Raw genomic sequence first — 26,176 nt, 5'->3', positions numbered from 1 at the left:
GATTACAGCCGACCGCAGACATTAGATCTCCGCATCTTATCACTATTTTCTGGTTCTGGAGACTTCTGGTTGGAATAAAGAAGCAACAGGTTGGAGTTATACAGGAGACCTGCAGCTATTTGGCCCAGATCACTACTGCTGTCATGTCATTCCGGCTCCTCATACTAATTAATGACCTTTTCTGGCCATATAAAACCTTCCACACGACTTCTCCAACTGTGTGATGACTTTTACAATATTTATTTCACAGCTGGTGAAACTGGAGGAAGATCTGATCCCTATTGATGCTACAGAGACACATGTGAGGGGGTATCAGCCGTGTACGGAGGGGATTCCTACAGATGACCCCCCAGGTGAGACTGCATGTAGAGAAGAGTCTGTGTTGTCGGGGTTTTCAGCTGTATTTTCCCTTATTCAGCAAAAATCTATATATACAAAGGCAAAAGCCCTCACTGACTGACTGACTCGCCACTAGTTCTCTAACTTCCCGATGGCGGACAAACATGAAATTTGGCACAACGATTTTTTAGGTCCAAAATAGGAGAAGGAGTCATTACTCGATTATTCAATGTTAAGTGCAAAAAATAAGTTACCCCCTATGTTATATTACTTCCCGGAGTCGTACAAGCGTGAAATTTGGCATGAACATTCTTTGGGTTGTAAGTAGGAAAAGTCAAGGGGTGGCAACTTGATTATTCAATTATAAGTGCAAAAGTAAGTGACCTCATATGTAATGTAACTAATAACACACGTATGAACTGCACAAACATGAAATTTGCCACAACCATTCTTTATGACCCAATGGCGAAAGTAAAGGGGTTGCAACTTCAATATTTAATTCTAAGCATGAAAAACTGAAAACCCGCCATACATTACATAGTTCTTTTCTCAGAAACCATAAAGCCTAGGGAAATGATTTGTATACTGAGGAGAATATAACTGATCTCTGTGTGTATATACTCAGAAGAATCTACCTCACCTCTATGAGTATATACTGAAAGGCTATAAAGTACATAAGGAAGCGGCCATGCACTGCAGGGATGGAGCCTCTAAGGCTAAGAAGGGGCTGCAACCTCCAGTCTGGGGGTAAATTTGAATAAAAAGGGGCGTTACTTTTAAAAGTAAAATGTGAGGAGAGTGGTAGGGGTTGCACATTCTGCAGAGGGACACTGCTACATACAGTCTGAGGAGAATCTAACACTCCTATATGTGTATACATATTTTATTCCTTGGTTTTCAAGTAACTATGACTTCATTTTCCCTGCAAACAAAATGTAAACACCTGTACTAAATTAACTCGGGTGAAGCCGGGTATATCAGCTAGTATATATATATATATAAAGATGAAAACACTCACTGACTGGCCACTAACTCTCTTACTTCCTGGTGTCGTATAAGCATAAAATTTGGCATGACCATTATTTTGGTCCTAAATAGGAAAACTAAAACATTCACAACTTGATCATACAATGCTAAGTGCAAAAGTAAGTGACCCCCTGTGTTATGTAACTTCCCAGTGTCGTACAAGTGTTAAATTTGCAACAACCATTCTTGAGGTCCTACATAGGAAAAGTAAAGGGGACACAACTTGAGTATTCAATTCTAAGCTTGAAAAAATCTGTGATACATAAAGCTTAAGGAAATGATTTGTATAATCTACCTCATTCTATGTGTATATACTGAGGAGAATCTACCTCACCTCTGAGTGTATATACTGAGGAAAATCTAATGCTTCTCTGTGCATATACTGAGGAGAATCTAATGCTTCTCTGTGTATATACTAAGGAGATGCTATCACACCTCTCTGTGTATATACTTTCGAGAATCTACCTCACCTCTGGGTGTATATACTGAGGAGAATCTACCTCACCTCTGGGTGTATATACTGAGGAGGATCTAGCTCACCTCTGGGTGTATATACTGAGGGAGAATCTACCTCACCTCTGTGTGTGTGTATATACGGAGGGGAATCTAGCTAACCTCTATGTGTATATATTGAGGAGAATCTACCTCACCTCTGGGTGTATATACTGAGGAGAATCTAGCTAACCTCTATGTGTATATACTGAGGAGAACCTACCTCACCTCTGAGTGTATATACTGAGGAGAATCTACCTCACCTCTGAGTGTATATACTGAGGAGAATCTACCTCACCTCTGAGTGTATATACTGAGGAGAATCTAGCTAACCTCTGGGTGTTGTAGCAATGCAGGGGGAAACACACCTGGCCACGACCAAATGCTGAGCGTCTTGTCTTTATTCAGACTTGATGAACAAAACAAAAGTACTGGCATTCTCCAGATAACAGAAAGTTCAAGGAAAGTCCTTTTAAATAAGCAGTCCAGCAGTAGTAACACAAAAGTCTTTGTAAACACTAATAGGGCAAAGTAAAGCAAACCCTCCCAGCAGCGTGGTGCAGTGTCTCCAGCTCAGCACTCTCTGTAAGCCTCTGCTGCTCACACAGGACACACCTCCCTCTTCAGACTGCAACCTGCGCCCATTTATGCACCTCACCTACTTGGGCCAGGTGACACTGAGTACTGGAGTGAGAGACGGACCGGGTTTACCTCACAGATGCTAGTAGTCTCTGCGGTATGTACCGTCCGTCCCACACTTTAACTCTCACTCTACTACAGTGTATATACTGAGGAGAATCTAGCTCACCTCCGGGTGTATATACTGAGGAGAATCTAGCTCACCTCTGGGTGTATATACTGAGGAGAATCTACCTCACCTCTATGTGTATGTACTGAGGAGAATCTACCTCACCTCTACGTGTGTATATACTGAGGAGAATCTACCTCACCTCTGGGTGTATATGCTGAGGAGAATCTACCTCACCTCTGTGTGTATATACTGAGGGGAATCTAGCTCACCTCTGGGTGTATGTACTGAGAATAACCTACCTCACCTCTGCATGTGTATATACTGAGGAGAATCTACTTCACCTCTATGTGTATATACTGAGGAGAATCTACCTCACCTCTATGTGTATACATATTTTATTCCTCTATTCCTCTGAAGTAACCACAGCTTCATAAAATATTCCACGCAAGCAACAGATAAACACTTGTACCAAATTTACTTGCCCGAAACCTGGTATATCAGATGTGGATGATCTCCATCCTCTGCAGACTCTTCCATGTCTGTTACATGTGCTCCTTGTGAAGCTGCTTTTGTCTGTGAAGAGAACAGGGTGCCAATGGTGGACTTGCCAATTCCGGTGTCTCTGGCAAATGCTATTCAAGCTACATGGTGCTGGGATGTGAGCTCAGCTTCCACTACAGGATCTTGGGCCCTCATGGTTCCCGCGGAGTCTGTTTCCAACAATTTGGTCATTAGTGAAGTGATGACAGCGAAGTCGAGAGGCGACTACTCCCTGCTAGTCCTCCTTGACCTGTTTCAGCATTTGACACTGTTGACCACAAACTCCTCCTTAACATGCTTTACTCTATCAGCCCTCCTTACTGGCCCTATTTCCTTTCCGCCTCCTCTCGCTGTTGGGGTGCCCCAGGGCTCAGACCTTGGTCCCCTAATCTTCTCTAAAGTCCCAATTGGACAAACTATCCGCAAACTCGGCCTCTAATTCCAGATCTACGCTGAGGACACCCAGCTATATGCCTCTTCCTGTGACATCTCAACACCATTCCTCCAAAATCCCACAGACTGTCTGTCTGCTGTCTCTAACACCATGTCCTCCCTCTTTCTCAAACAAAGCCTTTCCAATACTGACCACCTCGTGTTTCCACCCTCTGCTTACCGATCTCCCTACAATATCTTCATATCGGTATCTGGCACCACTCCCAGACAGCACGCCAACTTCTTGGGCGTCATACCAGACTCTGACCTCTTCTTCAACCCCCACATCCAATCTTTGTCCCAAAAATGCCACCTGCTCCTCAGAAATATTTCTCAAATCTGGCTATTCCTCACCATGGACATGCTAAAACAGTTGTTGCCGCCCTCATCCATTCCCGACTTGACTACTGCTACTTGTTGCTCAACGGCCTTTCCGCACCAGACTCTTCCTTCTTCAATCCATATTAGACACACCAGCTAGGCTCATTTTTCTATCCAGCCATTTCTCCGATGCCTCTGAACTATGCCAGTCATTGCATTGGCTGCCCATCCACTGCAGAACTAAATTTAAACTCCTCACCCTCACCCATGGCACATCGCTTCCCTTCTGTCCATTTATCACCCAGCCCAATACTCCGATCCGCTAACACATGCAGACTAAACTCCCCACTAATACAAACCTTACATGCTCGCCTCCAGGACTTCACCAGAGCAGCACCCATCCTCTGGAAAGCTCTACCCCAAGGCATCTGGACAATCCACAATGCACAAAATTTCAGACTCGCCTTAAAAACGCACCTCTTCAGGGAGGCATACTAAATCTCCTGACCTAGTCCCCCTGCCCCTCCCTACCGCTCCCCACACCTTCCACCCTGCCTATGACCTCTACCCCGGCACCTCCCTACTGATCCACCCGTTTGCTTCCTAATAACTGATTTACTCATGTAATTCCTGTACTGCCTATATCGCCTCCACCTCGTTTGTTTCAAATTGATTGTAGAAAAACATGTAATTTGTTGTATTGTCGGTTTTCTCCTGTGCTTGAAAGCGCTGCAGAACAAGTTGGCGCTATACAAATAAAGATTATTATTTTATAGTCTGCTGAGGGTCATTCTGTAGGGTTCTGGCACTACTCCTCCTGTTCCTCCTTGCACAAAGGAGCAGATCCCTGTCCTGATGCTGTGGATAGTGAGTTCAGGACGGTCCTTCGCCGTGTGCCTGCAGGCTGCAACGAGCACAAATCAGTCAGCAGTTCTATAATAATCGGGGAATATACAGCAATAAGCTATACAAGCTGTTATGTTATTTCCCCTTAATGTTTTGGTAGAGCCACAGGCGCCGTGTAAGGAGAAGCCATCCTCATTCTGCATTTAGCTGCTCCTTCCATCTGCCCCCAGCTGATACCCCATGCACTATGTCAGGGTCTCTGCAACATCCAATCACTCTATCAGACCTTGACCCCCGTCCCCAGTGCTGCCTCCGCACATGTGCAAGTATTATTATCATGTCCCTCTCCTCTGCTGCTGGAACCAGAAGGACTGGGCATGCTCAGTAGGAACTTCCCACAACTTGGTACAAGTAACAGTCAGCTGGGTTAGTGAATGGCTACAAACATATCTGTGCCCACTGATAATGGCGGTGCCGGGCTTGTAAAGGCGTCTTTATTCCCCAGTCAGCAGCACATGATCAGCAGACTGTAGTTGCAGCGCAGTACAGGGCAGTTTACAGCAAGGGGGGGTGAGCAGCTCTTATCCACGCCTCGTTTGGCTCCTGCGCTCTGTAATCTTACAAGCTGTATGAGTGTTAAGGACCGTTACACATGACCGGTCACATTAACCTTTCAAGCCTTGGGTTCCAAATTAGTTCATACCTGGATGCATCAGAGAGGCCAAAAACTATGATGTATAGTAATTAGCTCTCACAGATATGTAGAGATGGGCCGCGGCAAGTATATACAGCCCACTCTGCTTAAGGCGCGTACACACTGAAAAGTTTATTGACTGACTATAGTTCTAATACAGAAAATGAATACGTCATTAGTCACGGGGGTTAATCTCATTGGGTTAGAAAAAACATTAGAATCATGCACTGTTTAGTGAGAATATATTTATGTTCTCAAGCTTCAGCGTTATCTCGTCCTCCCTGGTCCTCCCTTTGTTATTCAGCTCGCTGTAGTACAGTCAGTTCCCTTGTCCAAGTCTCTCCGCAGGTGTGGGAGGACTTTTCCTGATAAGAACTGTGTCCAGACTTGGTTCTCATGAAAAAGAACAGAGAGACACATCATTACGCATTGCAACGAATCTCCTGCTCTAAAGCTATTTCTGCTTGAATTATTGTTTCACTACACACAAGCTTATTTACGTCTTATAATGCTCCATTTTGTATCTAGTGGCCATTTTGAGACAGATTCTTTCATTTTATGGACCTGTACCTTCTCAATTCCCCCTAGAAACTGTCTCAAAATAAACGATACTTTATAACTTCTACTGGGCGGGGTAAGGTTTGCTTTCCCTATCTCTAGTTTATGATCTATGCCCTACCTATCATTGTTGGTCAGCTGTCCAAGGGCTAATCCCTTCCCCGACAACTAATCCTAACTAACTAAACGCGAAGACCTGATGGACACAGAAGGGATCTACAACATACATGCTATTCTATTCTAATGGCTGGGAGACTAGAGTGGTCACCCCTGTTTCTGCTGAGACAGATCCATAAGGGGACAAATCGCTCTGTTGTATTATAGGCATATAGCCATTGCCTGGGGTTTCCACATCAACATACACGAGAGCAACAGGCACCATCTGATCTGTAAGCTTAGCACAGGAGCGTTTTATGCAGGGCACAATACAGACAGAAAGTAGCAGGAGTACGATAAGAGTACCCAGAATCCCTATTCCTATCTGCATTAAGAATTGTTTCCATTGTCCGGTCCATACAAACCACTCATCCCAGGGGTTAGTTATCCCAGAATTACGCTTCAGCTCTTCTGACAATGTGGCCAATTTCTTTATTGCGATAGTCACTTTACCTGTGGGGCCTGTATTATCTGGAATATACGTACAGCAAGTTTCACCAATCATTTTACAAACACCACCTTTCTCGGCTAGCATCATATCCAGAGCCATTCGGTTCTGGAAAGCCATGGTGGCCGTGGGGCCCAACTGATCAGCAAGCTCCTAAAGTGCATCTCTTGTATAGCTCACGAACCCCTGCTGGTTGTAATATATATACAAACATTCTTATTGATGGTTACTATTCAAAACAGGGACTCAAATCCGGCCTTAACTTGATCCCTGGCTTTAAACTCATCTGGCACCCCCCCTTGGCACTCTGATTGCATCTATATATATATATACACATGTGGATCAAACCTGCCACCTGGTTTCAGATTGTGACGCTCGTCTGTAGGACCTGAGAGAGAAACAGAGACCACAGAATGCATTATTGACAATTCCTTGGAGAGACCTATGACAAAATTAACAAGAGAATCATTTTCCAAACTTGGCTACTGTGGCATGTATCCTCCGGAGAAAAAGAAAAACGAATGGAAGACACTCAATTCAAGATTTACCCTTTTCCTTCATTGCCCATGGATCTACTTTCCCACTACTCCGTGGACGGTAGGGTGTGTGAAAAGCCTGGAATATACCCAAAGCAGACATGATGTATTGCATTATTTCACCTGTGACATTTGTACCTTTGTTTGACTCAATCACTTCCGGTACCCCATATCTGCAGATTACCCCATTCATGAGCTTCTGTGCGGTTACCTGCTTATTTACTTTGGTAACAGGGTAGGTCTCCAACCTGAAAAGAAATCAACAACAAGCACATATTCCTGCTTCCCAACAAGTGGGAGCTGAATGTAGCCAATTTGCAATCCCTGAAATGGGTAGAGTGGTCTAGGCAAGTGTTATGTGGCAAATTTACTTCTGCCCTGTTGCTTACGGCAAAGGTCATGCAAAATTGGACAAGTGATGATGCAGCAACTACAGGAAACCCAGGAGCCACCCGTCCGTGTTCAAGCGTCGACATCATTGCTGCTTTGAACGGGGTGCTGGATGAGGCAAGCATCGCCACCATGCTGAAGGAGGTGCTGGAAGGCCTGGAGTACCTGCATAAGAACGGCCAGATCTACAGGGATGTTAAGGCTGGAAACATCCTTCTGGGTGAAGACGGCTCCGTGCAGATCGCAGATTTCGGCGTCAGTGCGTTTCTAGCCACAGGAGGCAACATTGTCAGGAATAAAGTCAGAAAGACCCTTGTGGGCACGTCATGCCGGACGGCACTGGAGGCGACGGAGCAGACCAGAGGACACAACCTCAAGGCAGACTTCTGGACCCCTGGTAGGTGTGTCTTTCCGTGCATTCGCTGGGCCATCATGGGGCACAGGGACCGTGGTGGGCAAGTTCTGTTGACTGTTCGCCATTCACCGTCCCATTTCTGCTGCTTGTAACTGTAAAGTCTTTAGCATATCAAAGTCCAAAGTTTGTATCAAAGTAATTCAAACTCCAAGGTTTATATCAAAGTCCAAAATTATTGTTAAATTCTTCTTTTCTTCTTTTCTTCCACGGCTTAAGGGCCGCTGCCTTTGCTGTGTGATCTGTGATGGCGTTGCCTCTTGTTTCTCTGCTGTAGGAATTGGTGTGAGCTTTCCACTTTGTCACCGCTGCACCATTCTTAATTGGCTGTCCTGCTGAGGTAACAAGCTGTCTGGCCTTCCATGTTAGGCCGTAGTCATGAGCTATGCCAAATGCATACCGGGAGTCAGTGTAAATGTTTGCCGTCTTACCTTCTACCACTCCACACGCCTCAGTGAGGGCCTGTAACTCCGCTTCCTGTCCTGGGACATGCGGAGGCATTCTGCTTTTAGGACATCTTGTTGCGTGATCACTGCATATCCAGCGTGGAGTCGTCAATCACCCTGGTACCATCTACAAAAACAACTCAGAATATGCATTATTAACAAGGGCTTTCAGTTAACATTTATTATGGCCACCTGTTCTGGCAACATGATGGCTTCCATTAGTAAACTTACAGCTTTTCTATTCTTGATGGAGGAAACACAAAAGGCTTAGTGATACATTGAGGTAACTATTTGGGTCAGGAGTACATAAAAAAAAAGTAAATCATCAACATATTACAAGAGGGTGGTGCCCTCGGGAATTGGCCAGGCGTCTAATATCAGCTTCATGCATCTGGTAAACTGGTTTTGGGCTATTCTGTGCCCCTTATGGCAGCACTGTCCAACAGTACTGCTTTCCTCTGAAAATGAATGCAAACAAATACTGACAGTCTGGCTGGCCCTTTAAACTCTTTCTCTTTAATGGGGAACAAAAGGGGTATTGGCTGGGAAGACACATTTCTTAAGGGCTTTAAGTTAACATAAAGAAGAGACAATGTCTGCAATTGCATCTTCCTGGACATGTGCCAGGGGGTACTGACGGACCAAGGGGGCTAAGAGCTTGGTCCTCTGCGTACGTAAAAGTGTGGACGGGTAGAGGTGTCGCTTGGTCTGCTGCCATCCGACATAAGGTCGGGTGACTTTCAGACCCGGGGTGTATACAAACCTCACCGGACAGGTGAAGTTTGATACAACCTCCCAAGGGTCCCATCACGCAATTCTCAATACGCTTTCAGGACCTTCCAGCATAAGGAAGCGCGTGAGGTATCGTGACCCTTAAAACATTACCTCAAGCGGTTCAGTTTCTGCCAGCTGAATTGGCACTTCTGAACCCCTTGCACCGATTACCGCTAGACAATCAGGCTGGTATTCTATTTCAAATAGATCATAACCTTATTGTAAAAAGGAAAAAGAAAAAAATTAAAAATTTAAAAATAGCTGACCTGCAATACCTAGATCACCTATATCTTCTCTCCTCCCCCCCTTTGAACTAGGGTACTTAATTGGGAGAGTAACCGAGTTCAAGGTAGTAGCAACAGTGAGAAGAGTGACAAGAGCACATTGTAGCTGGATTTGACGGGCCAGAAATAAGTGCTTGGGTTGCACTTGCGTGTATATGCTCCGGGTGTCATAGGGGGTGAGGACCACTAGGGGTAGTTCAATACCAACTCCGAAGATTTGTTAACCATTGCCTGTACTGCTGCCACCGCACAAACACACGAGGGAGCTGCTTCAGAGGTGAGAGAGAAAAGAATAATTGAAAGACAGTCATAGAGTGGTTGCATAAGTAGGGAAACCGAGTGCATTCATGGTGGGCAGTATGAAACAAGGCCCAGAAAGGTGCGGAGTTTGGCAACACATATAGGTACAGGTATGGCCTGGAGAACAGCCTTTTGTTCCTCTGTCAGATGTCCAGTTCCTTGGCCTGACCAATGACCCAGGAGAACAACCTTTATTTTGCAGGACTGGAGTTTGTCATTTCTGCAAGAAAAATTAACAGTGAAATTGTGGCCTGTTGGCAGGCTTCCAAATCATCAGTACACAGCAACGACATGCCGTAGGTGGCTGACTGACACCTCATGAGCACACAGTGCCTACATCACACAACACCGACAGCACACAGCGCCTACATGCGGTAGGTGTGTGGCTGACCCTTCAGCGTCTTTTCTGGACTGGAAAAAGAGGGGTGTTTGTTGGAGCAGTTAGTTTACAAGACTCTTCTGAACCGGCACCTGAGGTCTCAACCCGTACTGATCCATCTGGTGAGAATTTGATGGATGCAGATAAGGCCTGTAAGATATCAGTGCCAATAATAGAGACATGAATATTCTACAAACATCTATCCACATTGAAAATTTACAGTCTGCATATGCAGAAGGGGGGGAGAAAAACTTGTATCCCCAGTCAATATCTGCATCGTCTGAACACGGGTCATTAACTCTCATCCATCCATGCGGTCAAGTCTGCCTCTCTCATTCAAATGCCTATGATTCCCCACACACACAATGTTTGTGCCGTTAGAGTTCAGGAAATTGTGGATACATTGCACTAGGATGCACACCGTTCACACCAGGAGATAACGCGTATGATGCAACTGTCCTCATCTTGCAAACAAATGCATTCAATCACTACCACCCCCCCTGGAATCAGTCAAACTTTAACTGTCTGTAATACTAGAGATGTACAACAGATTTCACAACATTAATATGTCCCATAAAAGGAACACACATTTAGCAATTATGCACACGTCCAACCAATTACAGAACTGACATTTACACAAAGAACAGCAAAAACAGTAAGATTTACTGGATTCATTTTGAGTTCTATTCTAGTCAAGCAAACTTAATTAATTGTCCAGTGTTCTCCGCTCTAATCTTTGGCCTTGAGAGTTAGATGAAGAAAACCAAAGGGAAGGGGGGGGGGGGGATCCGGACTAGCTGCGGCTTCTAATAGATCAAGCATTAACCCTCTATGTACTCCTATATATTTATATATCTATATATATTATCACATATTGACCCTCTCCTTCGTTCTGTAAGCTTTCCTACTGCCGTCTGCGATCCTAGCACCTATAGTGACCTTTCTTCTCAGCAGTATCTGACTTATGAGGAATGGACAACACGTACAGCAATGGCACAATGTTGGGACCTTAAGACATACAAATTGTCACATAGATCACAGATTCTGCCTGAACTCGCCCCCAGGTTCCTCCTTGCGACAACTACATTTGTGGGCAATTTTAAGCACAGACCTACTTGGGATGGGGGTGCTAAGCACAGACTGCAGAACAGATAATCGGGAGGAGGCTGTTTGCAGGCGGGATGAGGGGACTTGAATGTTTCTATGCAAAATAGAAAAGGCACTCGGCATTGCAGTGCGCAGAATTGGTATGCTGGGTAAAAACATACATAGATGGGAGTTCAGAGGCCAGCTCATTTCTGCTGCGGAGCTAAGAGGACGTCTGAGCGGCAGCTGAAGGTATTGTTGCAACAGATGCTAAAATGGCCGCTGGGCTGTGGCTGGCACTGAAATGGCCACCGAAGGCGTGGCCTAACTGGGCGATGGTGACGGGAGGGTCCAGGAATACTACATACTAGACACGTATCAAGATATATCGACTGGTATTGGCCCCAATAACAACACGGCCATCTAGGGGCAGGACAAAAGGGAGAAAAACATCGTCCATGACACGGCCGGGGCGGTGCCCTCAGATGGTGAAGAAAGGCTGCCTTTCTTTGTCTTCAACTCAAAGCATATGAATAATCGCCATCTTGAATCTGCAACTTTCTTACTTCAACTGTACGTCACTTACTGAAACATCTTTCTCTGCAAACTTGAGCAAACGTCTATTAACTACAATTCCTTCATTATCAGCTAACACACTTTTCAAGCCTTCTCCGACAGCCCCCACCTTTGTAAAACGGCTGTCCGCTCTTTGTGCATATGAACTATTCCCTGCATTTAGACTCATAAATAACACATACGCTGGCACCTTCTGATGACGCCACATGTTCTGCATTTTTCAACTCCTCTCTACATACTACCAACTGGACAGGATCCAAAAGACCATCATCTACAGTCTTCTTCTTAACAATTTAAACATCGTATATCACAACGGCCTAATTATAAGTATATATAACTGCCTGAGACCCTGGTATGCCTGTAGCCTTATGCTCAATCATGTAATGTAAGAACTCTAACGTCTGACGCCCTTTCACATAACTTCTTAACTTTTTGCCTGCTCTACATGACACCAAGTGGACAGAATCAAACAGACCACTGTCAGGTACCTTAATTTAAACATGTTCCGAAACTAAACTCTGAGCCGTCTCTCAACCGGGAGTCCGAAGCCGTATGCTCAATCACGTGATCGTACTTGTCACGTCCGATGCCGTCTGCTCAATCACTCCCTGAGAAGTATGCTCAATAAACTAAACCTCGAAGCCGTCTCTCAACCGGGATCTGATGTCCCTGAGAAGTATGCTCGATAAACTAAACCCTCAAAGCCGTCTCTCAACCGGGATCTGATGTCCCTGAGAAGTATGCTCGATAATACAATTTATAACGTCCTAAAAGATTCTGTCCCCTGGTGTCATAGACCACCCAAGACCTGAGGTAAACTTCTTTACCGATGACAACTATGATGTCAAACATCAAACATCCGACTGACCTAGGAGTCTGTCAATCAACTGAGCCAAAACAGACCAACGGCAGACATCATATGATAAATATGACACTTACCGGGCTGTGTGTGAGGTTGATCAGTCCTCTGGTTTGGCACAGCGGATATATGTCCTCCCAGTCCGATGTCGTCGTCCGATGAGTGACACAAGAGTCAATCAGTAAATCCTGCCGACTACGCCAACTGTTAAGGACCGTTACACATGACCGGTCACATTAACCTTTCAAGCCTTGGGTTCCAAATTAGTTCATACCTGGATGCATCAGAGAGGCCAAAAACTATGATGTATAGTAATTAGCTCTCACAGATATGTTGAGATGAGCCGCGGCAAGTATATACAGCCCACTCTGCTTAAGGCGCGTACACACTGAAAAGTTTATTGACTGACTATAGTTCTAATACAGAAAATGAATACGTCATTAGTCACGGGGGTTAATCTCATTGGGTTAGAAAAAACATTAGAATCATGCACTGTTTAGTGAGAATATATTTATGTTCTCAAGCTTCAGCGTTATCTCGTCCTCCCTGGTCCTCCCTTTGTTATTCAGCTCGCTGTAGTACAGTCAGTTCCCTTGTCCAAGTCTCTCCGCAGGTGTGGGAGGACTTTTCCTGATAAGAACTGTGTCCAGACCTGGTTCTCATGAAAAAGAACAGAGAGACACATCATTACGCATTGCAACGAATCTCCTGCTCTAAAGCTATTTCTGCTTGAATTATTGTTTCACTACACACAAGCTTATTTACGTCTTATAATGCTCCATTTTGTATCTAGCGGCCATTTTGAGACAGATTCTTTCATTTTATGGACCTGTACCTTCTCATGAGCGCCCCCTGGAGGTAGGAAATTACCATCACCGCATGGGAGGAAATCAGCGCAGAACACGTCCTACAATGTGGAAGTAAAAAAGTAAATTTATTGGGTAAAGTAATTGTCCCATTAGGATGTTATCAGTAGACTAGGCGCTCCACAAATTATTGTACCTGCAGTTAATGGGAAAAGCCCTTTAACTATTTAATATTTTTACATATCTGAGCTTGAATAACTACGACAAAAAATATCTCCCGTTTTGGTGGAATAAATGTGCTAAGGATGGACGTCGTCCCTCGCTTGTTGTACTTATTCCAGACTCTGCCTATCCAGCTCCCCGTGAATTTTTTTAAATGCCTACAATCTGCTTTTACAGATCAGCTACCGAACCCTCTCAAAACCTAAACCCACAGGAGGGGCGGGGCTTTCTGGCCTTAAGCCTCTATCCTTCTTAGATCGTTCAACTGGCACTTCCACAGGAAGTCTAAACAATGGATTAAGCTAGAAACGGATATTGTTGGAACTTCTCTATAAACGCTGCCTTGGATTTTTCCCTCAGCCAGACCCCATCCATAGTTTAAAAGATATTGTAGAATATAACTCTTATTCACATCTTGTATAAATATCTCCTTCCTGCTGTGGCAAATATTCTGGCAGCATTTACAATTTTATATGCCACATCCCAAAGCATCGTATATGCCCCTCACTCCCCCCCCCCCCCCTCCACACACACATGGATGAACCCGGAATATGAGTTAGGATCTTCCATTTGGGTTGGTGAGAGGGTGCCAGTATATTTTTCAGTTTTATTTCTTCGAGTACCACTTGAGGTCGACAGGGGATATTGTCAGATAGAAAGGGGTCACCTTGTAGGATCCCCCAATGTTTCGATAGGATGTTCCTCAGGTGGGAAGGTTGAGTATTAATGTGGTTTCAGAACAATGTTTTGGAGTTCTGCTCCTCAGTTTTCTCAGGTTTCTGTTGTGGATTCTCTAACTGGTCTTGTTGTTGCGCTCTTAGCATCGCTGAACTCACCAGCACCCCTGGGTGCCCCTTCTCTTTAAAACACTTCTTTTATACATTAGATTGTTCATTAACCCCTTAGTGACGAAGCCTGATTGCGCCTTAGTGACGGAGCCAGATTTTGGAAATCTGACATGTCGTTCAACATAGCATAACTCCGTGAAGGTTTTGCGTATCCAAGTGATTCTGACATTGTTTTTTCGCCACATGTTGTACTTAATTTACGTTCCAAAAATAGACCGATATAATTCGTGTATGTTTATTTAAAGTACCAATACTGGAAAAAAAATGGAAAAAAATGATCATTTTTTTCACATTTTCAACTGTAATATGTGCAAACATACTGTACAAATTTTTGATAGGATATATATTTCCATCTGTTTACTTTATTCTGAATGCACATTTGAAAAACTTTTGTGTTTTTTTTTTTTTATTTTTTTTAACCATTTAGATGACGTACAAATTTAACATTAATTTTCAACATTTTGAGGAACACTGTTTTCTTACAGCAAGCCAAGTTTGCAAAGGCTCATAGGTGTCACAATGATAGATACCCTCCTAAATGACCCCATTTTAAAAACGACACCCCTTAATGTATCCACTTAGGGGGGGGGGGGTCATGTGTATTTTGACCCCACAGTTTTTTTTCAGAAATTAATTAAATTTAGAGAAGAAAAAATAAAATTTCATATTTTTGCAAATATGTCATTTTAAAGAAATTTTTTTCCTATAGTGCACATGAAAATGAGGATTGATGCCCCAAAATGGATCCCCCTGTTTCTCCCGTCTTCAGAAATATACTCATTGTGGCCCTAATCTTAATTCTGGATGCACAACGGGGCCCAAAACGAAAGGAGAAGTCGGTGTCTTTCAGAACATAAATTTCTCATCTGTATTATTGGGGGACCCAGGCAGACCATGGGGATATAGCCACTGCCACTAGGAGGCGACACTAAGCACAAGTGTTAGCTCCTCCCATCAGGCTATACCCCCCCCCCCCCTGCAGGCACTCAGCTAATTAGTTTTTAGCTTAGTGTCTGCAAGGAGGCAAACATGACTTAGTTAGGTCCAGAGGAGACCTCAAGTGCGGTAATCCAGGGAGTCGGGGCTTTTCCCTGGCTTACCTGTTCTCCCGGGGAAGACGCTGGCAGGTGGTGTACTCACCACACTGTGACGTCTTACCCAGAGAAGAAAAGGTGGCACGACCCTGCCTCTGTGCATTGGCGTCGTGGCCCGCCAGCTATAGGGTTCCCCCCTCTGGAGTAGCACCCCTCTTGACGGCGAGCGCTGGGGGAGAACACTGCTGGAGTTCAGACGGGGAGGAAGGAGCGTACCCACGACGTGGAGGACCCCTCAAACATCTCCCCCTATGGTCTGCAGGTCGGCTGTCAGGTAACACCTTAAGGGGGCCGTACCAGGAGCATGGCATCAGGAGAGTCAAGATGGCCAAGCGGTGAATTTCCTTCTCTTACCCCCCCTCCCCCTCCCTTCTTTCAATCTAGGGAGCGGCGGTGCCCCGGCAGGTTGGCTGTAAGAGATCCCCCTAAGATGGCCCCTTCTGGAGCACATCAGGGGGGAATGTCGGGAGACGGCAGCGGGGCTTACCAAGGGTGTTGGCAACGGCTGGAGGCCATGCGCAGACCAGGACACGGCAGAAGAGGGCTACTGGCTGCAGCAGCACATGCGGCGCGGCTGGAAGCGCCGCCCTCAGGGACACTTTTTAAAGGTTGCGCAGGCACTTATGGTGACGCGGCCGGGTTTCCGGGGCAGGCCATGCCCACCCCGGCCACGTGGGACATTGAAGGAGGCGGCCAGCTGGGAAGATGGCCGCTCATAGTGCCTGTGCAGCAGTACCCTCTCTGAGGAACTGCTGTGCCTGAGCTGCTTATCCCAGCGGTTTTTCCAGCGGAACCAGCGCTATTGACCAGCGAGCCTTCAGCTTTCCCAGCTTCAGGCTTTCGGCAGCATTTTCAGCATCAGTCAGCCCCAATCCTCAGTGACAGAGAGCGGCGCCAACCCTCAGCGCCAACCTTCATCAGTGCCAGCTCCAGCAGCGTCAGTTTCCAGCATCAATATCCGCAGAGAAACTTGTGGTGTGCTGCCAGGTTCCTAGAAGCTCCAGCTGGGACAGGACAGCCGCGGGACAGGGTAAGCCCTGCTGAGGCAGCACTCTCCTGTCTGTGTCTCTCCCCTTGTAGCAGTACAAGGTTACCCCACCCCTTTGCGGTTACCCATTGGGTGTGCGGATTGCGCCATGTCTGACCCCAGACCAGAGGGTTCCAGTCAAGCTGTGGGGAGGGCCAAAGTTTATGCATGCGCAACACAAAGTTCCCATGCGGCCAGGTGGAATCCCGCTAGGCGAATTTTATTTCGGCATGGTCAGCTCCAGGGACCCCGGTCCCCCCCCCCCCGCCACCCCTGGAGCAGGTGACCGAGGCTAACTGGACTAGGCCCCTTGCCGGCCGTTTCAGGACTAGCCAGCTCGTCAGCGGTGATACTGCGCCGTTTAGAGTCGCAGTTTGAAGCATCCTCCCCGGAGCATTCACGGGGAAGGTCACATAAAAGACAGAGATCCTGCAGCCCTGAGGAAATTTCCCAGAGGTCTCGTCGCCTTAGGAAGTCGTCCAAGTCCGCTAGGTCTCAACACTCTAAGGAGTCGTTTCACACCCCTCATGGTTCCAGGGGATCCTCCTGGACGTATCATAGGTCCAGGGAATTCTCCCGGCAGTCTCGGTATACAGCGAGGTCGGTTTGGTCTCATCTGGACCCCTCACGGGCCTTATGCTCCTCAGCATCCCAGGCTGCATCCCAAACGCAGCCCCCGTATGTTCTCTCGGGGGGAAGTAGCGGACCAGAGGAGGTGGAAAGGTCAGCTGCGTTCTCTCTATCAGACCTAGATGGGGAACAGATGTCCAGGCTGCCACTTTAATGGACAGCCTGGTGGTAGCAGTTAAGGACCGACTACAGGTAGCCGAGACTCCGGTAAAAGTGCCACCAGCTACCGTATTATTTGAACGGCAGAAACGCTTTTGCCAAGTGTTTCCTTCCCATCAGGATTTTTGAGGCGTATCCATTCCCAGATGGCCTCGACAAAGGGTGGTCAGTACCCCGATGGTGGACCCACCAGTGTCACGTTTACCAAAAAGCACGGCATTGCCCTCCGCCGATGTTGCGGTCCTAACCGACTCGCAGGACAGGAAACTAGATGCCATGGCAAAAACAACTTTGCAGGCACTGCCTTGCGGCCCACCTTCGCTTCTGCCTGGGTGAGCAAGGCATCTGTGGCATGGGCAAAGCAACTGCGAAAAGATATTTGACGTGACGGAAAATATCAGTCAAGCGAAAATTTGCCTGCGCAGCAAAATTTGGACGCAGCGAATTTGTAGCCCGCGCATCGGCAGCTTCCGTGGCTAAGCGGAGGACACTATGGCTGAACGGATCGTCAGCGGATGCATCCTCCAAAGGGGTTCCAACGAAACTGCCCTTCGAAGGCAATAGACTGTTTGGCCCCCAAACTAGACGACCTGATTAAGGAGAAGCTTTCTCTTTTTTCGGCGATTTTCGTCCCGACCCTCAACAGGGCAGTGGACTCAGTCAAGAAGGGCGCCAGCTGAGCAGAGGAAGGCTACTTCCGTTAAAGCCAGGCTAGCCTGGCGATCTCGCTTAAAGACACCCAAGTGGACAGACTTTCCGGTTTCAGGATGTGTGGTTGACCCACATAGCCGACGCCTGGGTACAGGAGGGCGGCTTGCGAGGGCATGCTATGGAGTTCGCAACCTTGCCAGGATCAACTCCTCAGATCCAGGGTACCAAAGGATCCAGGGAAAGCAGCACAGCTGCACCCAACAATAGAACCGCTACTGGCACAAGGGGTAGTGGTGCCCGTGCCATCTGGTCAGCACGGAAGGGGTTTTTATTCAAATCCCATCGTAGTCCCCAAGAAAGATGGCAGGGTCAGGCCGGTCCTCGACCTACGACTGCTAAACCATTACGTCAGAGCAAAACATTTCAGGAGGGAATCCCTCGGGCCAGTGATAACTTCTACGGAACCAGGGGAGTTTTCCTGTCAGTGGTGGATATCAGGGATGCATACCTGCATATTCCAATTCGCGAATCTTGCCAGCAATTCCTACGTTTCGAGGTCCATGGGAGCCATTACCAATTTATAGCGCTACCATTCGGACTCTCGACATCCCCAAGGATCTTCACAGAGGTTCTGGCAGCGGTAATGGCACTACTCCATTCAAGAAGGGTGATGGCCACCCCTTGCCAGAGGAAGGCAATTTGGAAAGTCTGCGCATCACGCTTCAGACACTAGAAGAATTTGGTTGGATCATCAACCACGAGAAATCTTGCCTAGTACCGACTCAGCAGTTGGAGTTTCTGGGGATGGTGTTCGACACCAAGAAACACCAGATTCGCCTACCGTAAGCGAAGGCGGTAACACTGGTCAGCAAGGTGCATCTCCTGCTCCGGGGTAGACGGATAGCCATCAGGCATTTCATGAGGGTATTGGGCCTGATGGTGGCCTCCTTCGAGGCTATACTATTCGCGCAGTTTTATTCCAGGGAGTTTCAACGTTTTCATCCTGTCACGTTGGAACAAGTCACAGTGGACGCTGGATCAACAGGTTGCCATAACACCACGCATCCAAGTTACTCTGAGATGGTGGATGAATTACAGGAGAATCCAGAGGGGTCGGTCACTACGTCCAGGGCAGTGAGGATACTGACCACGGACGCCAGTCGTTACGGCTGGGGTGGGACTCTGGAGGGACACTCCACCCAGGGGGTGTGGTCACAAGACGAGGCAAGACTCTCAATAAATATTCGGGAGCTGCTGGCCATCTGACGAGCATTACAGCATTTTCATTACTTCTCAACAAGGATGTAAAAATCCAGACAGACAATGCCACAGAAGTAGCATACATCAACCGTCAGGGGAGCACAAGAAGTGCAAGAGCAATAACAAAAGTATCCGGCATACTTAGGCAGGGAAACATCTGCGGTCCATCTCGACAGTTTACATCCCAGGGGTAGAAAACTGGGTGGCGGATTTTCTCAGTCGAAAGACTGTGGATCCCGGCGAATGGCAACTACATCCGGAGGTCTTTCAGGCGATCTGTCATCGCTGGGGCACCCCGGATGTAGAAATGTTGGAAGTATCCTGTAATTCTGCCTGGATGCCCTTTGTGGCACGTTCGCGAGATCCTCAGGCAATAGCGGTAGACGCTCTGGTGAGTTCGTAGGCAGGGTTCAGATTGCCGTACGTATTTCCTCCTCTTCCACTCATTCTGAGGATACTAAAGATAATCAAGAAGGAGGGAGGGCCAGTGATCTTGGTCGCACTGGATTGGCCGAGGCGAGCGGGGTATCCAGACATAGTAGAGCTTTTGACTACCGCCCTATGGCCACTCCCAGAACGGGAGGAGCTACTGTCACAAGGACCGCTCTTCCACCGAATTCGATGTCTCTTCGCTTGACGGCCTGGCTATTGAGACCGCTATACTAAGGAAACAAGGTTTCGCTGAGGCAGTCATCCGAACGATGATCCAAGCCAGGAAGCCGGAGCCATCAAGAATTTATTATCATATATGAAAACGCTTAAGGGGCCAGGTATTGGCTCTTTCGGTTTCTTTTCAGAGACCAATCGCTAATAAATTAGCGGTGCAAACTTTTTTTCAAGGGGTCATGCATGTGTCACCCCCGTTCAGGCTACCTACTCTGGCATGGGATCTTAATTGGGTGCTGAATGCGTTACTATCACACCCGTTTGAGCCACTCAGAGAGGTACCTCTGAGGCTTCTATGCTGGAAAGTGCTTTTTCTGGTGACGATCACATCGATACGGTAGGTGTCCGAATTAGCCGCTCTGTAGGACGAACCCCTCCCTTCAGGACATTCCAACAGGACAAGGTGGTATTGAGACCAGCTCCGGGCTTTTTTGCCAAAGGTAGTAGCAGCATTTCACCTTAACGAAGATATCGTACTTCTGTCTGTTTCTCCAGCAGCGGTACAGGCGAGAGAGAGAGAGCACTGCACCGACTGGATCTGATAAGGGCCTTGTGAATTTATGTTACAAGAACCAAAGACTTCCGGAAGACAGAGACACTGTTCGTAATACCAGAGGGACAGCGTAAGGGATCGGCGGCCTCTATGGTGACCATCTAAAGGTGGATTCAAACGCTAGTGGCGGAGGCTTACCGAGCCAAGGTGCAGTCGCCTCTATTTCGGATAACGGCCCACTCCACAAGGCCGGTGGGGGCTTCCTGGGCGGTTTGTCACTGAGCCTCGGCATTACAGGTATGCAAGGCGGTTACTTGGACATCCTTGCATACATTTGCAAAATTTTATAGAGTCCATACATATGCATCAGCGGACGCCGCCATGGGTAGAAAGGTTCTACAAGCGGCTGTCCCTGACTGTGACCATTTGGAGAATAACGCACCCTATTTTGTTTTCGGGACTGCTTTTGAACGTCATATGGTCTGGCTGGGTCCCCCAATGATACGGACGAGAAACGGATATTTTTGGTATAACTTACCGTAAAATCTCTTTCTCGTCACGTTCATTGGGGGGGACAGCACCCTCCCAAAGATTTATTTTCATTATAGATAGCATGGCTGGAGCCCGTTGTTCTCGGGTCACAGATGACAATATAATTATCCAGAAGTACTGGTATGTGTTGGTTTACGTAAAAATGTAAATATTTTCTTGTGTACTCCCACTGGCTACTCCTACTGCTTGCATACAAACTAATTAGCTGAGTGCCTGCAGGGGGGATATAGCCTGGTGGGAGGAGCTAACACTTGTGCTTAGTGTCGCCTCCTAGTGGCAGTGGCTATATCCCCATGGTCTGGCTGTGTCCCCCAATGAACGTGACGAGAAAGAGATTTTACGGTAAGTTATACCAAAAGTATCCGTTTTGCTTGAAGGCGTTTTAGGCCCCATACCACTCTTGTAGAGCTCTTGAGTGGCCAAAACCATATAGAACCCCTGCAAATGACCCCATTTTAAAAACTAGACCCCTTAACAAATTTATCTAGGGATGTACTGCCCATTTTTACGCCACCGTTTTTGAATGAATTCAAGCAAAGCAAAAGGAAAAAATTGTGATTTTCATTTTTTTGGCAATTCTGTCAGTTTAAAATCAACTTTTTTGTACAGCACACACATGAATGACTACTTGCACCCCAAAATGGATACCCCTGTTTCTCCCGTGTTCAGAAATATACCCATTGTGGCCCTAATCTACTTAAAGGAAACATTTCTAGGCCTATAATGGAAGGAGCACTCATTGGATTTCAGGGTACAACGGAATAATTTCCAGGTCCCAATGCCCACTTGTAGAGACATTGAGTGGCCAAAACGATAGAGAACCCGCACAAATGACCTCATTTTGAAAACTAGACCCCTTAACGAATTCATCTAGGGGTGTACTGTGTATTTTGACCCCACAGTATTTGAATGAATCTAAGCAAAGCAGAAGGAAAAAATTACAATTTTCATTTTTTGGCAATATTGTCAATTTAAAAACTGGGTTTTTTTTGTACAGTGTACATAGGAATGAAGACTTTAACCCCAAAATGGATCCCCCCGCTTGTCCCGTGTTCAGAAACGTACCCATTGTGGCCCTAATCTACTTACAGGACACATGGCAAGGCCTATAATGGAAGGAACATCTGTTGGATTGCAGGGCACAACTGAATAAATTCCAGGCCCCACTGCTCACTTGTATGGAATAAAAATTGACACGTTAAAAAATTCCCCCCCGTCCGCCCCCTTTTTGGCGTTCCCCCAAATCTTAGATAAAAGTAATAATGTGAACTGTGTGGTATTTCCGAAGACAGGGGTAATTACGGGGGCTGGTTGGGATGGGTATCCATTGGATAGCGCCGATTGCATTGCCGGGGGGGACTGCCCGCAGCCCAAGATGACAGCTCCATGCTGTCGGCTACCTGCGGGCACCGACAACATGAAGCTGACACGTCCTCAGCTAAGAGGGTATTAATCCTAAGACGATGCATGTTTCTACGTCCTCTAGGATTAAAGCCCACTTAGTGAGGACGTAGAATCCCGATGGGGCCGTCACTAAGGGGTTAAAATTTTGGAGATTTGTGTGTAAAAAATAAAAGTATGGGGGTTCTGGAGAAATAATATAAAATGTGGCACTCGTTTGTTATTAAGTATACTTAATCCGTATAATGAGCATGTGCAAGACGAGCATGCGCACAAAATTGCGTCTAGAAATGTACCTCTGCTTCCGGTTAAGCGTGTATCGGGATATAGCTCAGCAGCTACTTTCTTCTGGATGCACGCACGTACACACTTCCAGTCGCTCCAGTTCTAAGAAGTACCTGATACTTTTATCATGTCTCTGTGTCATATGCTCATGAAAGGTGGCAGATTAGTCAGTAAGCCCTCCGACTCGCGTTGCATCTCCTGTATTGTATCTATTGCCCTACACTAATGGAATAAACACCAGAAGGTACCGACTCTCCAAAAGAAACCTGGAGGAACGGGTGATAATTTAGAGGCTAACCTGGATTCTTGAGGAGGTTCGCTACTCTCTGCAAACCCCTTATTCAAGTAAGTAAAACCTCATACATAAAAGAGCACGGGGTTTTTGTAACTTGTCTTTTTCACAATTTGTATGAATATTTTATATAGAAATTTTTATAAAATATTGATATAATTGTAATGTTAAAATCTGTTTTATTCTTGGCAGATGACGACATCAGGAGCTCAGAGGAACATTTGATATCTTCAGGTTTTACAGTGGAAGATGATGGTAACATACAAGATACACACGAAGAGCCTGCCATTATCCCAGATGTACCCTCAGCCCTTCCCAGCAAACATCTGTCATCTGATCCTTTTATAGAGGTTCTATCTTATAATTCATCACAAACTAGCAAGCAACATAACATTTACAGAAGAGATGTTAAAGAAGAAACAGTTGTCACAGGGAAGAAGTCATTTTCATGTTCAGAATGTAGCAAATGCTATACCCAAAAATCATATCTTGTTAGACATCAGAGAATTCACACAGGAGAGAAGCCATTTTCATGTTCAGAATGTGGGAAATGTTTTACCCAAAAATCAAATCTTGCTAATCATCAGAGAATTCACACAGGAGAGAAGCCATTTTCATGTTCAGAATGTGGGAAATGTTTTACCCAAAAATCAAGTCTTGTTGATCATCAGAGAATTCACACAGGAGAGAAGCTATTTTCATGTTCAGAATGTGGGAAATGTTTTACCATGAAATCAAGTCTTGTTGATCATCAGAGAATTCACACAGGAGAGAAGTCATTTTTATGTTCAGAATGTGGGAAATGTTTTACCCACAAATCAAGTCTTGTTTATCATCAGAGAATTCACACAGGAGAGAAGTCATTTACATGTTCAGAATGTGGGAAATGTTTTACCCACAAATCAAGTCTTGTTGATCATCAGAGAATTCACACAGGAGAGAAGTCATTTTCATGTTCAGAATGTGGGAAATGTTTTACCCACAAATCAAGTCTTGTTATTCATCAGAGAATTCACACAGGAGAGAAGTCATTTTCATGTTCAGAATGTGGGAAATGTTTTACCCAAAAATCAAACCTTGTTGACCATCAGAGAATTCACACAGGAGAGAAGCCATTTTCATGTTCAGAATGTGGGAAATGTTTTACCATGAAAACGGGTCTTGTTTATCATCAGAAAATTCACACAGGAGAGAAGTCATTTTCATGTTCAGAATGTGGGAAATGTTTTACCCACAAATCAATTCTTGTTATTCATCAGAGAATTCACACAGGAGAGAAGTCATTTTCATGTTCAGAATGTGGGAAATGTTTTACCCACAAATCAAGTCTTGTTTATCATCAGAGAATGCACACTGGTGAGAGGCGATTTTCGTGTTCAGAATGTGGGAAATGTTTTACCCAAAAATCAAGTCTTGTTGATCATCAGAGAATTCACACAGGAGAAAAGTCATTTTCATGTTCAGAATGTGGGAAATGTTTTACGAAGAAATCAAATCTTACTGAGCATCAGAGAATTCACACAGGAGAGAAGTCATTTACATGTTCAGAATGTGGGAAATGTTTTACCAGGAAAAAGGGTCTTGTTGATCATCAGAGAATTCACACAGGAGAGAAGTCATTTTCATGTTCAGAATGTGGGAAATGTTTTACCATGAAATTAGGTCTTGTTAGACATCAGAGAATTCACACAGGAGAGAAGTCATTTTCATGTTCAGAATGTGGGAAATGTTTTACCATGAAATTAGGTCTTGTTAGACATCAGAGAATTCACACAGGAGAGAAGTCATTTTCATGTTCAGAATGTGGGAAATGTTTTACCATGAAAATGGGTCTTGTTTATCATCAGAGAATGCACACAGGAGAGAAGTCATTTTCATGTTCAGAATGTGGGAAATGTTTTATCCAGAAATCAAGTCTTGTTTATCATCAGAGAACTCACACAGGGGTGAAGTCATTTTCATGTTCAGAATGTGAGAAATGTTTTACCAAGAAATCAAATCTTGTTAAACATCAGAAAATTCACAATTCAAAATCTTCTTCTCTTCTTGAGTTTCTTCTTCGTGATTGAAAACCTCGACCGCCTCACGTGAACTTCTGTTACCGACCATCAAGATGATCTCAGTTGTAAACTAGATTTATTAATATCATGACAATTGAAAAGCCATACAATTAGTAGTTTCCATATTATATAATGTTAATAAAGGTTTATTGAAATCAGCATATCATCCCTAACTCAAAAGTGGTTGCAGGTATTGAAAAAAAATTACTGCGCCTATCAATTTCTGATGGAATTCTGCCCTTTAATCCTCCATCCCATGATCCTCTTTCCATTGAAGTTTTTTGAACTTAATGTATAAGAACCCACTCACATATGTTTTATTTTGTCCTTATCCTGGCCGGCGCCTATTACTCCCTATCTACTGAGCCAAACCTTTTAGTTTCTCTTTGTTTTTTCCTGGATTTTAGATTTGTAGCTGAATTTAGTTGAGATTTAAAGGGATCGTCCAGTTGTCAACTATTGATGGCTCATTCTCAAGATCAGTCATGAATAATAGATCTGTGGAGTCTATCACTGGGGCCCCTAGTGATCAGCTGTTCTCTGGGCCAGTGTGCTCAAGGACAGTCTCAATATTGGAATTGCAAAGCCTAAGAGTGAACCTGTAAACCCCCTCTTCCCGCCTGATTCAATATCTGCTTTTTTTTTTTTTTATTGCCAGGGTTTTATCACCCAGGCTGTTTTAGAGGTATTCGCCCTTTTACTTAGAGCAATTTCCTCTAGGGCTATGATTAAAGCACTGCTTGCATTGCACAAAGTAGACTTTCTGACTGTAGGTGTTGCTTTTATAAGCTTTTTAAGAGGCCCCAATCTTGTGAGCACAATGTGCAGAGTTTACAATGGTTAGTAGGATGATTAACTCACTTCTTAGAGGCAGTTTTCTTTTGAATGTACACCGCCGCTAAAGCTGGTGGAAACCACCCCGTGCTTAAGAGGAGTTCCTCTGTTGTGTCTTCTCTTAAATCTACTACCAAATTCCTGTGTGGCATACTCAAAAGCTTCTAAGAAGAACCATGTCTTCCTGGGTACGTCTGTCTTGTTAGTGTGACAATTTGCAGCTGATCGCTGGGATTATTAAAAAGGTTTTT

At 45.4% G+C, this 26,176-nt stretch overlaps 1 protein-coding gene across 1 annotated transcript; it reads left to right on the top strand.

Annotated features, from left to right (window-relative positions):
• Nucleotides 1-208: 208 nt before the first annotated feature.
• LOC136624345 (oocyte zinc finger protein XlCOF7.1-like) lies at nucleotides 209-25,249 on the top strand. The gene is made up of 2 exons (XM_066598282.1): nucleotides 209-353; nucleotides 23,224-25,249. Exons 1-2 carry the CDS (start codon nucleotides 224-226, stop codon nucleotides 25,098-25,100), a joined length of 2,007 nt encoding a protein of 668 aa, XP_066454379.1. The 5' UTR covers nucleotides 209-223; the 3' UTR covers nucleotides 25,101-25,249.
• The last annotated feature ends 927 nt before the right edge of the window (nucleotides 25,250-26,176 follow it).

Source organism: Eleutherodactylus coqui, chromosome 4, assembly GCF_035609145.1.
Source record: "Eleutherodactylus coqui strain aEleCoq1 chromosome 4, aEleCoq1.hap1, whole genome shotgun sequence".
Classification (NCBI taxonomy): domain Eukaryota; kingdom Metazoa; phylum Chordata; class Amphibia; order Anura; family Eleutherodactylidae; genus Eleutherodactylus; species Eleutherodactylus coqui.
The sequence above is the reverse complement of the archived record's forward strand: the minus strand, read 5'-3'. Positions and strand labels throughout refer to the sequence as shown.

Bases quoted from the DNA above. Each gene is read 5' to 3' on its own strand.
- LOC136624345 (XM_066598282.1), top strand. From the start codon at position 224: ATGACTTTTACAATATTTATTTCACAGCTGGTGAAACTGGAGGAAGAT. The intron at 354-23,223 runs GTGAGACTGCAT...TATTCTTGGCAG, and splicing joins TCCTACAGATGACCCCCCAG to ATGACGACATCAGGAGCTCA.